The sequence below is a fragment of the Kryptolebias marmoratus genome, linkage group LG22, assembly GCF_001649575.2.
Source record: "Kryptolebias marmoratus isolate JLee-2015 linkage group LG22, ASM164957v2, whole genome shotgun sequence".
In the NCBI taxonomy this organism is placed as follows: Eukaryota; Metazoa; Chordata; class Actinopteri; order Cyprinodontiformes; family Rivulidae; genus Kryptolebias; species Kryptolebias marmoratus.
In genome coordinates, this window is record NC_051451.1 from 10,185,521 (window position 1) to 10,202,354 (window position 16,834).

Genomic DNA, 16,834 nt, shown 5'->3' on the forward strand with positions numbered 1-16,834 from the left:
CATCTCGTATTTTTGTTTAACATAAACTTATAGTTTATGTATGTCTATTTTGATGTAAAGTTCAGTAAAGTAAAGTAAAAGGAAATCTAACAGGAGTTAAGAAGAACTGCCTGCAACTTAAGAGGTAAGTCCGATTACTGAACCACTCTTAGATGCCACGCCATCCTCCAACTCCTGACTCCACCAGCTGATGAGTTTCAGACCCCTCAGAGTCCATCACCTTAATCCTCCTGGGTGACCTTCAAGACAGCTGACCTGAACTGATCCTCAGTTGACTCTTGGGTTCGTGGCATCCTATTTGCACGGCATTGTTCCCGAGGAAGGCCCACCCCAGTCCAGCTGTACCGCAATAAGGCACCTTAGAGTCCCTCCTGGTGATGAGAAAAGCAACGCTGGTCTGGTTATGAACTTGAATAGCTGATTAAGTGTTTCACTTCCAATCTAATACTTCATTAAACTAATCTGACATTCTTCTGACCTAAATTCCAAAGCAAAAATACTAAAATAATAACAAAAATAGTCTGAACTGTCTAAATTTGTGCATGTATAAAACCTAAACATAGATCCTAACTCCAAACATTCTGTTCAAAAGACTCTTATGTTTAAAATAAATTCAGAATTAAAGTCTTCCTTCAGATTATAAAAGGTTAATTCTTGCTTCAGAGAGCTGGTAAATAACTTGTTTAAATCAAGTTCATATAATTACTTGATAAAACTCAGAACATTATTCCCAAATTCTCAGTGTTAATTCTATTGTTGTGATGGTTTTATTTTGATTTAAGTTCATTTTATTAAAAAATTCTTAAGAGGCAAATTTGGTCCCTTTTATTGGTAATATGCCATGATGCAAATTCCCTGAAATGAACAGATTCAGCCCTCAGCTCAGATACGATAAACAATAAGGGTGAGTAAATCAATTAATCTAATTATGGCTGATCGATAAATCTGATCTGCCGCTCCTTTTAACGAGAGCTTTAAACAGTAGCGCAGTACGTATCACCTTTCTTACGTCCTCCTGCTACAACAGAAACAGTCCCGCTGATTCTCCTGAACCTGACTCCGTTATCTGCTGCTTTCAGCCATCTCTGCTGCTGTCAGAACCACTAATGGACTTCAGGAGAATAAAGAGTGACGACCACCCACACACACACAAGCCTGCCAGATGCAGCACAATGTATTAGAGCATCTCACACACACATGATTTATTTCTGTGTGCTGGTGGAAATATGAACAGGCTGTATTCTGCTGGCTTGTGTTATATTGTGTTTTACTGCTGTAAACAGAGCCACTGCTCCAAGTGTCTTCTGTAAACGTCTGGAATGATGTGACCGTGACAAGCCTGCTACTTTGTGCTCAAAATGATTATTGCTGTGCTGATAAAATTTGATGAAACATTTGATCGTGTAATCTGTTAGTTTCCATTGGAATTATATGAATTAACTGGAAATTGGGGGTATTTTAAACAAACTGTATCATATCCATGAAAATAGACACAAAATTGTCAGAGGCAGACAATGAGCTTCTGAAAGTTTCTGTAAGTGACAAACCTAATGACCTAATTTACATAGATGATCTCACTGTGTCACAACTTCTAAAGAACATTTCTACAGAGCTCTTTTTTGTTGTTGTTGTTGTAATCGTTTTCTAAAATCATGCACATAACTCTGAACAAAAATATTAATTTATTCATAATCTGGATCAGCACCAAAATGTAATTCTTTGTTTTTCGTGACAACCCCAACATTTCTTAAAAATTTCATCCAAATCTGTTCATTAGTTTTTACTTGATCTTTGCTAACAGACAGACAAACAAACCAATGAACACAACTAAAAACAGAACTTCTTCGGCAGAGGAAACAAGGTTTTAACAAAGGGGTCACGTTGATCTCTGACCCCATGACCTTGAAATCAATAGGCATCCTCCTTGACACCTATGAGATGTCCAGCTGTGCAGTTTGACATTCCTACGTTTTATGATTGCAGAGTTAGAGCTCAGGGACCCCTGTGACCTTGACCTTTGACCGGATCAACGACAAAATTTAGTCACGTGTTTGTTGTGACAACCCCAACATTTCCTGAAAATGTCATCAAAAACTGTTCATTAGGTTTTTAAGTAATCTTGCTAACAGATGGACAAACAAACCAACGCTACAGAAAACCGGAACAAAGACAGTTGCATTCAGAAGCTCAATGGGGTTCACTTTTTACGATTTAGTCTTACAAGACACCTTTTTTTTTTAACACGGCGTCTTTTTTTTTTTGGCAATAATGCTTCAAATTTAATCTAGCCATTGTGACTTTGTTGAAAAAATTGTGAAACAAACAAACTAATAAAAACTTCCTCCTCATTTTTTTCCTCTCTAATGACCCTAATACGGCGACGTATACATCAGCAAAGAACGAAAGCAGCAGATTTTCAGCACATGGAATATGACAGCAGGCGCAGCTGAGTAATGACGGGAAGTGTTTCAATAACATCTGCCCAGCTTTTAAGAAAACACGCTGAAAGTAAAACTGAAACAGAACGTGAGAGAAGCAGGAGGAGGATACTGGTCTGTCTGAGGCCGTTTGAAGTTCTCCGGGAGGTGGGCTTCGTACAGCTGTCGAGCTCTGCTGTTGCCCATGTCCACCATGCTCTGCGGGGAGAGAGGATGGATTAGAAACGAGGGGAACACCAGAACAACATGTGACATTCCTGCAGAGGAAGGCAGCTGCCCGACACACAGCAGCTTCTTTCATGCGCCGCATTTACATTCAACTGGTTTTGCCCATCGACTCCTCCGTGTGGACTCGCACACAGTGAAAAACACTCTGTCTGTGTGAGACGGGGCTGAATAAAGAGGGTAATGATAGAAGAAACAGAGCTGGAATAATCAGCCATCTAGGAATAATTAGTCATTGAACACAGTGTTTAACATTCAGAGTGAGAGCCTTTTTATTCACACTCAGCTGAGGAATATAGGCGCTGCCCTGTAGAAACACCGACACACGTGGATCTATTAATGGCTGGATGATTAAATTCATTACTGGCTTTCTGGTGTGACTTTGACAGCAACACGCTGGATTTATTGTGTGGAACGTGATCAATGTGGCATAAACACACTCAACAAAAACTAATTACTACTCGGGTCATCAATATTCCTGACCAACGCTGGAATACAAAAACTAAACGCTGGGCTACAGGACAGAGCATCTGTGACTGTGATGAAGCACCAGAGTGACAGATTAAAGACTGATCTGATTCGGTGGAAAAATTAAACATTTATGACACCAAATCAATCTGATTTAATCACAGAGTTAAAACCAGAGAGGGAGCACTCGCCACGTGATCGTGTGACTCAATGGACAGTCGTTGCCGTTATCAAAACAGGAATCAGTCGTCTTGAAGCAGCATGCCTGAGTGGTGTGTGTGTTATAACTGCACCAATAAACTCAAAAAAGTGTCTGGAATATCCTTCCATAGGTTAGTAACCCTACCATGTACAATTTTGTGAGAATTTAACCAATTTATTGAGAAAAACTACCTTCAGAAAATATTGACACATGGTAAGTCTACTTTGTTCACACTGACACTTTCTGGCTACAAGAAATATAATATGTGGTCGTCTTAATAAACAAATGACTGAAAAGTTACAGAAATGAATCATTGATTTTTATCTACATCTGACAAATGTTTGGATTTCACCCAATTCAAGATGGCTGCCACAACCAACTGACTTTAAAAAGCACAAAAATGCTGTAATCGTAATAGTTATTGAGCTGAAACCAGTATTACTTATTATATTACTTTAGGACTTAAAACAACTAATTCCCAAAGCACAGAAATCTTTTTTTTATTACTATTATGTCTCATGCTGACTGCTCCAGTTTCAAAAATAAACCCTTCAGAACTCCAACTTCACAGGGGAGTAGCTTATTGACGTGGGAAAAGTGAGTTTTAACAGCATTTTATTTCTATGCAATTTTCCCTCAATGCTAACATTGTCGCATACTGGTGAAAGTTTAAAGTGTGTGTGTGTGTGTGTGTGTGTGTGTACCTGGATCTGCTCAGGTGTCCACTGGTCCAGATTGACAGATTTAACTCTGGAGATGTGGACCCCCAGGTTGCGGTGGATTCCAGCGCAGCGGATGCACATGAACACCCCGAGGTTCCATGATGCCCACCGAGGTCCTAACACGGACATGAATCAAGAAGAAAAGGAAAGACAATAACATCAGTTGAGATAACTTCAATGTGAGACTCCCAAAAACATTATCAGTGGTGGGATTTTTACAGCTAGAGTTTTCAACAATTTACACAAACAGTGACTTCTGCTGCCGATCGGGCAGCCCTGATGGAGTCCAACCTGCACCTAGAGGCTGGGTAGCCTGCAAGAGTAACCTCGGCTCCCAATAATCCCACTGAAGCCCCCAAAATACTCTTTGGGGACATGGTTGTAAGCCTTCTCCGGGTCCATTAAACACATGTGGACTTAACAGTCAAACTCCCATATCCCTATTAGAGACTCTGCAAGGGTAAAAAAAACTGGTCCACAATCGTAAAAATATTTTTGGAGAAAAAAAAAAGATTTCATAGGGCTCTAAATTGCAGTGGAAGGTGATTTTTAAAGGTTTGTGTTTCTTATTTTCTACAGTAGCCTACATTTGAAGGAATACTTTGTCAATTATCTGAAAGCTACGTTCAACAGGAAGGTATCAAGGAAAATTTAGCGTTCTTAAACTCAAAGAGTAATGGTGTCCAGTAATTGCGATTATGTTTTTCATAACTGAGCAGCCCTATTTACATTTCTGCCAACCAAAGTGTCCATGATTGTTGAAGGTCAAACATCAAAAGGTATTTTCCCCAATCCCACAGAAGAAAAATGGCTCCACGTCTTGTTGAGAAGTCCAGCAAACATTCTGACTGACAGAAAACGCAATGAAGCATACAGAAACCCGCAACATTTACCCAGATCTTTGCAAATCTCCTTAAAATACCGGCATTAAATGAACCGTGTTTAGTAGCTTCCCATAGAAATCTGTCCTCCGAACACAGACGCTCATGTATTGAGTGGCACAAAATGACCCACATTTAGCCAAATTTCCGCGGGGATGAATGGAAGATGGCACATAAACGACAAGAAAATGATTTAATGGGCTGGTGCCAACAGCCTCCATCCCCGTCCAGAACATGAAGCTCACTAGCCGTCAGTCTGATGCCTGAAAGTCACTTTGAACACACACAGGCTTGACTTTTCTGCAGCCAGACCGTATAATTGCGGTGCGCTGGTGCTTTTTAGATGGAAGAGTTTGTGCATGGAGCCTAGAGGGCTTGCTGGTCTCAGCTAAGAGCATCTGAGTGTTAATGTAATGGCACTAATGTGCTGGATGGCCTTGGAGGGAGGGGGAGGAGGGGTGCATTAAGGCGGCTGAATAAGTGTTAAGCCTAAAATCAAGCAGCTAAGCCGCTGTAAGCTGGACTGTATTTGCTAGATATCAATCGGTGTCCGTTAGGCTTCAGTTTAGGTTTGCTTTCACACAAAAACACAGCCCTACTCCCATGTTTCATTGCGGTTTAGTGACAAATAGAACGGCTTTCCTTACAGCTGTTCCTCAGCTAATACTGATACTGAAAATAAAACTTATACAACTGAACTGAACATAGTAACACTCGTCACGCTGAAACAAATATACCGTGAAAGAACCGCACCAGGGTTGGGTGATGGATTGTCAATGTTCAGTCAGCAACAAAGGATTGGTGAAATATTTGCACAGGTGTGTTTCAGCTTTTCTTTTTGTTTTTGCTGAGACTAGAATACAAAGTTACTGATTTGGGATCACTTTGGTTTCCAACCAAGGAGTTACACAAAACCTTCGACCAGAGGTATACCGCATCTGTGCAAATGCTCCACTGTGAACAGTCTGAAGCGACCCGCATGTGTAGAAGAAGATGTGATGTGTTTACAGAAGTAAATATGGATGCTACACATGTTGGCGTGTGTGTACCGATTCTGAAGCTGTTGTGCAGTCGGAGCCGCCAAAGTTATTATCTGCCGTGCTTGTTTCGTCCAGTGCTTGCATGTGATCTTACTGATTCCCACCTGCTTCAGCACAGAACTGACCTTCTGGGACGCGACTGAAAGTTGAAACAAACGCAAGTATCGATTCCATCACGGTACTATCGACACCAGCGTTGGTATCATATGTTGGTGTGGATTCTCAGTCATCCAGGACAAATCAAAAATGTTAAACAAAAAAAAAAAAAAAAGGACAAAGCAACTTCTAAGCTGTAGCTGAAGACGTGTAGTTCTGAGCTTTAAACTACATGAGGTTGGTGATAATAATATCAATATTCAGTTTGATCCACAGACTGAGGTTGCTTTAAAAAACACCAGATATGTATCCAATTTAGAACCACATATGAAAGCGACATAAGTCGAATTTGAAAAAAATTCATATTTCTCATGTTTAGACTGTAATAATAATAATAATAAAATCAGATATCCCATACTGAACGTAGCTTTGGTTGCACAGAAAATAGGAATGTAGTCAACTTCTGACATGATGCTCTATGAGTCCAACAGACTGAAGATGTGCATCTTTTACTGTTTTTGCACCTATTTGTCACCGAATACTACAGTAAGTGGGAACCTGCAAGAAAAGTGTCTTGAAACAACGTATTTTGCCGGCGGCCACACAGCCTCGGAGCTCGATGAGAAACTGTAAGAGGAAAGTTTGGGTCACCACGGACAACAATGTCAGCTTAGTCAGGAATCCTAATTGGCCGTAGCTTCACTGTTTTGGACAGAACCTTAATGCGACACTTAATAGTGCCATTAAGAATAAAATAAATAAACGCCAATTGAGCATTTGATGTACCGGTATGCCTCTTCATCAGTGGAGCTTAGGCATACAGCTAAAAATGATGTTTACAAGAGAAAATTGTCACAACATCCACTGATAACAGTAATATCAATAAAACCACCATATTTGTTTTTATTTGTCAGCTAGTCTGTGTTTAATTGATGGCAGCGGTCTGGGCAGTGTGGAACAGCTGGAGGCCCACAACACGAAGCGTATTAAACCCATTAGTTGATGGTAAGTAAAGTAAGTTCTTTCGGCTGCTCCCTTCTCTAGGGGTTGCCACAGCGAGCAAACTGGCGCCGACGATTTGGCAATCGTTTTACGCCGAAAGCCCTTCCTGACACAACCTGGGCTCGGACCTGCAACATCAAGATTTCAAGACCGCGGCACTGACCACCAACCCACCGAAGCCCCAGACCCATCAGCTGATAAGTGTGGAAAAACTCCCTGCTTGATTTTGTTTAGTTGTCTTTTTTTAAAACATACTTTAAACACTGTACCAAAATCCATATTTCAAATCTTAGCTCATTTAAAAAGTAGCTTATCGAGGCAACATACCAGTAATGTTTGTTGAGTTTGTTTTTTTTTTTAAACACAAATGCCTACGCTACAATGGGCGGTTGTTCGGGTGATGTTTCTTAGAACAAATATTTCTCCTAAAACATTGCTTTTAGGCAACTGTATCTTGTCGTTTGTCATTCTCACTATGAATAAATTAATTTTATTGAAATACTGCGGCTTATTAGGGCTGCACGATATTAGAAATACTGTGATATTAATTGCAAAAAACCCATATTTTCCTCACTCCTTATTTTCTCTTCTGTCTGCAAGATCATCTTAACCAGGTGTGGGCATCAAGGCCAGTAAGAGCCTGTTGGATTGACCAGAAATATCATCTGCATGTAGAATATGAATGCATGTTCCTTGAACTATGATGGTCTACGACTGATTACAGTGCAAGCAGTTCTAAGTCTTTGATATTTGTGCAACCCTACTGCTGATTTGTAAAACAATAAATAAATAAATCTGCAGATCCTTGCTAAAGTAATAAAATGATGTGATTTTGATTTGAACTGTGCGTTTATTAACAGGTCAAAATTCCCTGAAAGGGAAAATGAAACTAATTAAAATAAGGTGAAATAAAAGACAATAACTGTTGGACTCCAGCGGCTGATTTTTGTTTTATTCGTCCAGTCGCCTAACCCTAAACTGCACCGAATTTCTAAAATGCTTCACTGAACAAAACAAGAAGAGATCAAAGGATAACTTTGCTAACAAAGCTATCTGTGCTAGTAGTGGTTTTTAAAATTCTAGCAGCATTATTTTTAATCCAAGCTCGGTTTTTACAGACATTTTCCTTCAGTAGTTTTTTTGCTTTGACGACTGAAGACGGGCAGCGGCTCACGGCACCGCTGTGAAATAATCTGCATTTGTTTTGCAGTTCTTGGAGGAAGCATCACCCCTTTAGGCTTGGTTGTCTAACACCACTGTGCTACGTCGGGTTCAAGTGGACGATATCAGCTGATGGAAGGACTAAAGATGCCTGCTGGTTTATTAGATATGAGCTGAGGAAAGTTTGTTTGAGCCAATCTGTGTCGGCTCTAGAAAACTAATCCAACCCAGTAGTGGTAATGACATGTCGGTTTTTTAACATTTGTCGTAATCTGTGTTGTTTTATTATTTTTTTTCTGTAGAAAAGGGACAAAATAAGGGAATTAAAAATATTTCCAGCTTCCACTGCTTATCCGTGGTCAGGACGTGGAGCCAGCAGGGCCAGGAGAGAAACTCAGACCTCCCTCTCCCCAGCGATACTCTTCACCTCCTCCTGGGTGATCCCAAGACATTCCCAGGCCAGAGAGGATATATAATCCTTCCAGAGCGTTCTGGGTCCACTCTGAGGTCTCTTCCCAGTGGGACATGACCAAAACTCTCCAAAAGGAGGCGTCCAGGAGGCATCTCAACTGAGTCCTTTCGATGCGAAGGAGCAGCAGCTCTACTCCAAGCTCCTCCCAGAAAACGAAGCTCCTCACCTTACCTATAAGGCTGAGCCAGGCACCCTACGAAGGAAGCACGTTTCAGCCGCTTGTATGCAGGATCTCGTTCTTTCTGTCACGATCCAAACCTCATGACCATAAGTGAGGGTTGGAACGTAGATGGACCAGTAAATCGAGAGTTTTGCCTTTCGATTCAACTCTTTCTTCACCACGACCGATCGAAGCAACACCCTCATTACTGCAGATGAGGCATCGATCCGTCGATCCATCCCCCGCTCCATCCTACCGCCACTCGCGAACAAGACTCACAGATACTCGAACTCCTTCACGAGATCAAAATGTATCTAAAAAGCTTAGAATCCAAACACACAGGTTCACTAATGTTTTCAATAATCAGCGATGTTACACAACTTCAACTCCGTGACGTGTTTGAGGAAAGACCCAACAGGAACTGCTCAGATAAATAAATATAATAAATAAGGAGCATATTTTCTCCGGCAGCTCGTGCGAGCCAAGAGAAACTGGAGACAAACCAAGCGCGTCCTCCCAGCAGAGACAAGAAGACAGAGAAGCAGCCCTGAGCCTCGAAGAGTGACGGCGCGGCTTTTTAACTGACGGGGCGGAGGGGTCAGCCAGCCAAGCATGAAATTAAAGCCCCCAACTGTCAACCTCAGGACAATCAGATGGAGGGGGGAGCTGCAGATACCAGGTGAGTTACACCCTTCATCAGGTGAAGCCTTTCATCCCCACTGTGCTTCCAGCTAAGACTGACAAATGTATGAGAAACAATAAGGGTACAGAGAAATTTACAGCTGCGGCGCCTCATGGTTCATCTGACCAGGATCTGTGTGAGGGAACCAAATAAAGCAACACCTTCCAACTGTCCTGCCGTCATTTATTAACGCCATTGTCTCATTTGTCGCTCAATCTGCACAGTCTTGTCCCAGTGTTCTCCTACAAAACGTTCACCCAATCTGACTGAGCTAATCCGGTTTATTGTTAGAAAGAAGAAATGATTGCTTCAGGTTCCTAAAAGGCTGATTTGAGCCACGCGCACAAAAATAAACCATCTGTGCTGACATTCAGCTGTATTTTCCTCTTTAGAAGGTTAACAACCTCCATTTCCTAATTAATGACATTCCCTCTCAGTAAATTCTTGGACGGCTGCCGAGAATGTGCAGCAGGAGGACAGGAGGAGAGCGGAGGACATCAGGGCATGAGCGAGCCTCAAAGGAGAGACGAGAAGAACAATGTGCCGCCCCCTGCCGGATCATCAGAGTCTGCACAGAAAGTTGAAGTTAGCCTTTCCTCCCTTCATGACAGCAAACTAGAAACTCATCACGTGCTTCTATTGTCTCTTCTTAAACTAAAAGGGACAGTCCAGGAGTGAGGACAGATGGACAGCACTTTAAAGGATTATCAGAGGTGGAAAAGACACAAAGACACAGACACAGGAAGAATTCAAAGACATTTACAGGCGTGTGGTTTGTGTTACATTTAAAAAAGAATAATATTTGAAGACTTTAAAACAACATGTTTTTGTTTTAAAATAACTTGGTTCATTTATTCACAGTCTGCACAAGAATTAAACATAATTTGTAGTTCTTAAAAAAAAAAAAAAAAAAAAAAGACTTCTTAAAGTTACGATGGACGGCCAAAGTAAGGACAACTACTCCATCTGCTGGTGATGCAAGGCACTACAGCTAAAAGCTTATTATTAAAATTATGTTTTTGACACCGAAAATTAAACCCTCAACACATCATAGTCAAAAAAAATATTTTAAAAAAATCACTAAAATGTTTAAAGTATTTATAGGCATAGAAAAACAGCTTACCAAGGCTCTACTGGAGTGGAGGATAACTATGGAAGGACAGTGGAAGCTGTTTCATTCACAAGTAGTTTTTAGAAACAAAGTGATTAAAAAAAACACTGTCTCCATGATTTAGGCGTGTCTCAGACAACTCACACGTGACAGGACAGCGGGCAAAGAACTGGGCTTCATCCTCGAAGGAATGCATATCGCCCACCGCTTTTTATGACAGGATTTTCGAATAAACTTATCTTATGTTGAGAAATGACAAAGATAGAGCCAATTTGGTCAAAGCTCGACATACAGCGAGATGCTCAGAGTGTGTGTTGTTAATGACTCTCAGCTACGGCAGCATCACGTTTTAGCTCAATATCGAAAACTGACTGAGTTACAACCATGTTTGCCTTGACTGGGGTGGCCATTTTGAATTAGGTTGACTCCAAAGGGGAATCACTTGTAGATGTACCCAGTGATTATTTCCTATATATTTTGGTAACAAATAATGTTGGTTAATGGTAAACTTTTTCCCAAGCTGTTAGTGCTCATAATCTGTGTTTTGGATCAGTCTCAGCTACTACCACACCACATTTTAGCCAAATATCTGTCAAACTAAACAGAGGTGTAACCATTTTTGTGCTTTTTTGCAGATCAGTTAGTTGTGGCAGCCATCTTAATTCGGGTTGATTTTAAATGATAATCAGATGTAGATAAATATCCTATGATCCATCCTGCAAGTTTCACTACATTTTCTTCCTCCAGCGGTTCATGAGATATTTTAGTAACAAACGAGGCACACAAACATGGGCGAAAACACTAATGGCTGCCTTTGCCCTTTTTGGCAGCGGCCGATAATTACAGAGGAAAGGACGACAGCGAAGTTCAACACTCGCGAGGCCAAATTACAGCCTAACCAGCAGCCGGGTTCATTTGAGCATTGCTTGGATTTTACTCCAACCTAGAGCCAGTTAAAGGCGGGAGTTGTGACAGGACTGTCTAAAAGAGATCAGAACCAGCTCTGTATGGACAAAATGGAGAGAAAAACCTTTTTTTTTACTGCAAGTATTTGTCGAGCAGTTTGGTTTTGTAAGTTTTGTCACCTTTTAAAAAAAAATTAATTTGTCTTACTTAGAGCACCTTGATCCCAATAATCTTAATAATCTCCATTATCAATTAGCAAATTAGCAGAGGCCATTAGCAGAAGCCATTAGTATCAGTGTTTAAAGACCTTAAATAAATACATTTTTAACTGCTGTGCCTACTGGGCTCACAATAAAAGTTGTTTTTTATGTAAGGAAATACAGCAGAAACAAAAGTTGGGATGTTATGTAAAACGTAAATGAAAAACAGAATGCAATGATTTGTAAACATCTCATGAACCCATTTTTGATTTGCAACAAAACAAACGTATCAAAAGTTTAAACTGAGAAAATGAACTTTATGGCAGCAACATAGTTCAAAAAAGTTGGAACAGGGTTGAGTTTACTGTTATGAAGCGTCTCCTCTTCTTCTAACATCAGTCTGTAAACGTCTGGGAGCCGAGGAGAGCAGCTGCTGGAGGCTTTGGAGGAGAAAATGTTGCCCCATTCTGGTCTGATGGCTTTGGTGTTTTTTGTTTGTTTGTTTGTTTTTACTTGATGGGAGCACATGTTGTTCTAAAATCTGTATATACTGTTTTGCAGTGACAATGCCTTTCCAGATGTGGAGGCTGCCCATGCACCCCCATACCATCAGAGACGCAGGTTTCTTTTTTAACTGTGAGCTGATAACAGTCCGGATGGTTCCTCTCCTCTTTACTATGAAGGATGTGGCGTCTGTAGTTTCCAAAAAACATTCACATTTGGATCCGTCTGACCTCAGATCAGTTTTCCTCTTTGCCTCGGTCCATTTCAATGAGCTTCGGTGCAGAGAAGACAGCAGCGTTTCTGGATGGTGTTCACATATGACGTCTTCTTTACATGATAGAGCTTTAACCTGCTGTTACAGATGTCACAGTGAACTGTGTTTACAGACAGTGATGTGTGGAAGTGTTCCTGAGTCCATGCAGTGATGACCAGAACACAATCAGACCTGTTTTAAATGCAGCACCGCCTGAGGGCCTGAAAATCACAAGCATCCAGTACTGACTTTCAGTCTTGTCCTTTGTACACAGATTTCTTCAGCTTCTTGACATCTTTAGATAATATTATGAACTGTTGATGATGGGATACTCAAAGTCTTCCCAATATTCCACTGAGGACCATTATTCTGAAATTGTTCCACTATTTTTAGACAGTAACTTTATTACCATTAGCTGCTGAGATATGAGCCGCATTAGTTTTTCCTCATATTTCCAGGATAGGTAGAAAGGAACTAACACTACTCCCCTGGCTGCTAATATCTTAATTCTGTATTATTAATAGAACGATTTGAATTAACAATTTGCCTTTTACACCTTCAAATAAATGCAGCTGCAGACAATCTTGCAGCATTGTGGGCTTAAGAGTACATGTCTCTGTGCGCATGACAGTAGAGTGGTATCAAGGACAAGTCATCAGGGCGCCGAGTGGCCTGAAGGCGTCCGCCAAGATCCACTGAGTCAGCACAAATCATCACGCTGACGTAAAGACAAGGACTTTGGCTGAGAGTGCGAAGCATTTCAATCACGTCGGTGACGGAGTTCAAACTAAGAGGTACCGTGAACAAACCCACGCCAGCGAAACTAGAATCAGCGAGGGAAAAAGCTGCATCTCTCTGTCACACGGACAGGAAAATGTAGGGCAGAGTGGAGGGTGGAATTACAGCTGACAGGGTAAGGTGAGTCACCACAATGCAGTGATCGCGTCGCTGTGCCGCCACACCCACTTCCACAGAGTAAAGACAGCACGCACGAGACCCGGACGAGACGTGATCGGGCCCAGCCAGAGCCGGCTACAGGCGACCCGCGAGACTCGGTCAGACCGAGCGGAGACGACACCCTGAACCTGGTTAGAGCAGGTAAAGACAAGACACGTGGACCTGTTGAGCCCAAGTTAATACAACACATGGGACCAGGCCAGAACCAGTAAAGGTGACACCTGAGACAGGGTCAGACCAAACAAGACACACAGACCCTAGGGGTGAAACAGTTCCCAAAAGCCACTCTTCAGTTTTATTTCGACTCAGGTTTCATTTATTTTGTAAATACCCCATAATAATAATAACCATTTAGGTTTTCTTAAACATTCGTTATTCTCAAGAACACGCCATGCAGTCGTGTAAAAACTGAGCACGTCATCGTGACATTATTTAGTTAAAGCTGGGTGCAGAGTTTTGGAAAACCTCACCTGACCGCTTTCCGAAAAAAGCCAAACTTATCTTAGGACAAACTGGGAGGACTGTCCTGAAGACACATGCAGAATGTTTCAACTCCAGCTTAGTTAGGATGCATCAGTAATGTTTAAAACGAAGCGTGCACTTGTTTAGAAACAAAGTGGAAAGCAGATCAGATTCAGGGGATGAAACCCAAACAGCTGACAGCCAGAGTGAACCCTGACTTTGTGATAAATCCTGACTCTGTAAATCCTAACCCAGGAGTAAATTTAATCTCAAAAAGTCACCTCAATACCAGCCATTAAAACTCCACTCAAGATATAGGAAAGTTTCATCTGCAGCTACACTTATCTGCAAAAACTCCACACTTAGTGTCTGAATACCATGATGTAGTTTTACCTGATTCAGCTGAAAACTAGTTTTTATTAATATTGTTTATATAAAAGCAGTCTGATTTATGTAGATTTTGCTGTCATGGGTTACAGTTGTATTGAATATCCCAAATGGAGGAGATATTGTTGTGGTTTATTAAAAAATGTTTGATTCAACTCTAAGTTTGGCACTTTGAGCGGAAACAGTAAACTTTCCCCTTTTTGAACAAGCTCTGGCGGACAGTGCAGCCCAGCTGGAGGAAGGCACCGCGGCGGGCCACAGGTAAAGAGTCTGCGGCAGCATCACTCATACACACACACACAAGACCGGATGTTACTGGTGCGGTTCTGGGTTCTCGGTTCTGTTTACACTGAACGTCTGAGATTCGGTTCCGTCTGTGCAGGACACGAACCTTTCCGCTCATTAATAAACCAGTGAAGGACAGAGCGAACACCGAGTCAAGTTAGCGGCAGTGACGTCATACGTGACCGGAAATGACAGACCCTACATTTCAAAACAAAAGCTCTGAGAAAAACTTAGCTTGCACAAGTTAAAGATGCTGTCTAAAAACCGGAAAATTATTCAAAAGTTTAATTTATTAAACAAAAGTCTTTCCATCCCTCTCATCATGGATAATACATCTGATACATAAAACGCTATTTACCTTCAAATACATTCAGCATAGAAGTAAATAGGATCTGAAACTATGTGACAAAAACATTTAAACAATTTAAAATTTCTGATAACTTGCAGAATCAAACTAAACACCATGGATGGGTGTTTTATTTTGAAAGCGGCGGGCGGAAGCTGTTAAATTCAGTTTTAACTTGGACAGATGTCACGCTGCTCATTTTTGACTTTTAATTATGCCTGAAATAAAATGACAACTTCGCGTGTTTTATTCTGTAAAATGACCGCGCGGGTTCTTTAATCCCAGTAAGTCGTTCGTTACAAACGAACCGGGTCCAAAAAAAAAAAAAAAAAAGGATGAACGAGAACGACCCGAACCCCGTCCGCAGCGGTTAACCCGAACCGTTTCACCTTTCCCGTCCGCACATGGATGACCGAAGCCGAGGTTCGACCCACCTTTCGCCTCACAGTCGGCGCAGTACTTGTTGTCCTGCTCCCTCAGCAGCTGGGACAGGATGGCCTGGTGCTGCTCGTTCTGCTTCTGGGCTTTTTCCCTCTCCGACCGGGTCGTCATGTCGCCGTCCGCCTGTCCGGGAGCGAGTCCTGGTTCCGGAGAGCCTCGGCGTCCTCAAGCACGCGCTACCAGAGGTGGGACATGAGCGTGGAGCGGCGGTGCTGATCCAATAACCTCCCGCTTAACAGGTAACATGGATCTGAAGCATCATCCCTGCTGCTTTCAGGACTGTCGGAATTTTGATTACCGTCACTCCTTCGCAGCCTCACAAAAGGGATTCCGCTTCGGTTTTTATTGTGTAGGGATTACACTCGGTTATAAATATACGGAAAGATAAACTACACATTCTTAACTATAAATACTTTACATTTGCTGTAGTTTAATGTGAACTGTATTTGACTTACTGCGAGAAGCAGAACCATTCAAATCTGTAAACCTTAAAAAAATGTTGCTTCTTGAACTGATTGTTTTTAATAGAAGTATATGAAGCTGTGACTTTTAGGAACATTTCAGATGAAACAAAAACATACCAGCAGACATGTTCCCTGGAGGTGCGGTCATCACCTCAGTGGACCTGTCCTCGGCCCCCAGCTGTAGTCTGTTAGTTCCTAGAAAGAAGCTGTTTTCCTTTTGGTATTGCCGAGCAGAAACCTGCAGATCTCATTGTTTAACAGCTATAGGACCTGTTACTGAATCAGTTTGTCACCCAGATTTCTCACTAAGAAGCTAACCATCAGCCTCTGCTGCTTGTATTTGACTGTTTGTAATGGAATAAAAAATTATGTGAACATTAAAGGAAATGGCTACCTTTTTTATTGAGGGTTTGATCCCCTGCACACTGAAGTGTCCCTGGGCAAACACACACACACACACACACTATTGTCCCTCATATGCTTACTGAAGCTGGAGAAATACCAAGGGCTGAAACAGGAAATGGACAAGTTGTGGAGAGTCAAGGCCTCAGTGGTGTCAAAGGTCACCGGAGCACTTGGTGCTGTGACCCCCAAACTGGAAGAGTGGCTCCAACAGATCCCAGGAACAACCTCAGAGATCTCTGTCCAGAAGAACGCAGTCCTAGGAACAGTCATGGGGAAAAGAAAGGTCGACCTCTTTTAGTTCTGGAGAGTTTTATCAGGACATAAAAAAATGACCAGGTGATGAAATAAAAACATTCTAACCTCAAGTGAACAAAAACACACAACAGATAAATTTTTCACCGATCCAGCAGCTTGTAGACCTTCTTTTAGCAGCAGTAACTCTCAGCAGTGGTTTTCTGTTTGACTTGATCAGTCCCTCGCATGGTTGTGGAGGAGGAGGAGTTTTGGCACACTCTTCTTTCCAGCCTTGCTTCAGTTCATTGACGTTTGCAGACTTTTGTTTCT

At 41.7% G+C, this 16,834-nt stretch overlaps 1 protein-coding gene across 3 annotated transcripts in view; it reads right to left on the reverse strand.

Moving 5' to 3' along the window:
* smap1 (small ArfGAP 1) overlaps positions 1-16,649 on the reverse strand; it is a 65,782-nt gene extending 49,133 nt beyond the window's left edge. For 2 of the 3 annotated variants that reach the window (XM_037973746.1, XM_017421634.3), the window contains exons 1-3: positions 15,395-16,526; positions 4,038-4,171; positions 2,551-2,636 (exon numbers count right to left, since the gene is read on the reverse strand). In XM_037973746.1, the coding sequence (XP_037829674.1) occupies positions 2,551-2,636; positions 4,038-4,171; positions 15,395-15,512 (338 nt within the window). In that variant the 5' untranslated portion in view covers positions 15,513-16,526. Of the gene's footprint in view, positions 1-2,550; positions 2,637-4,037; positions 4,172-15,394; positions 16,527-16,630 lie in introns of those variants that run through there. The other variant, XM_037973747.1, reaches the window with a different exon arrangement.
* Between the last annotated feature and the right edge of the window lie 185 nt (positions 16,650-16,834).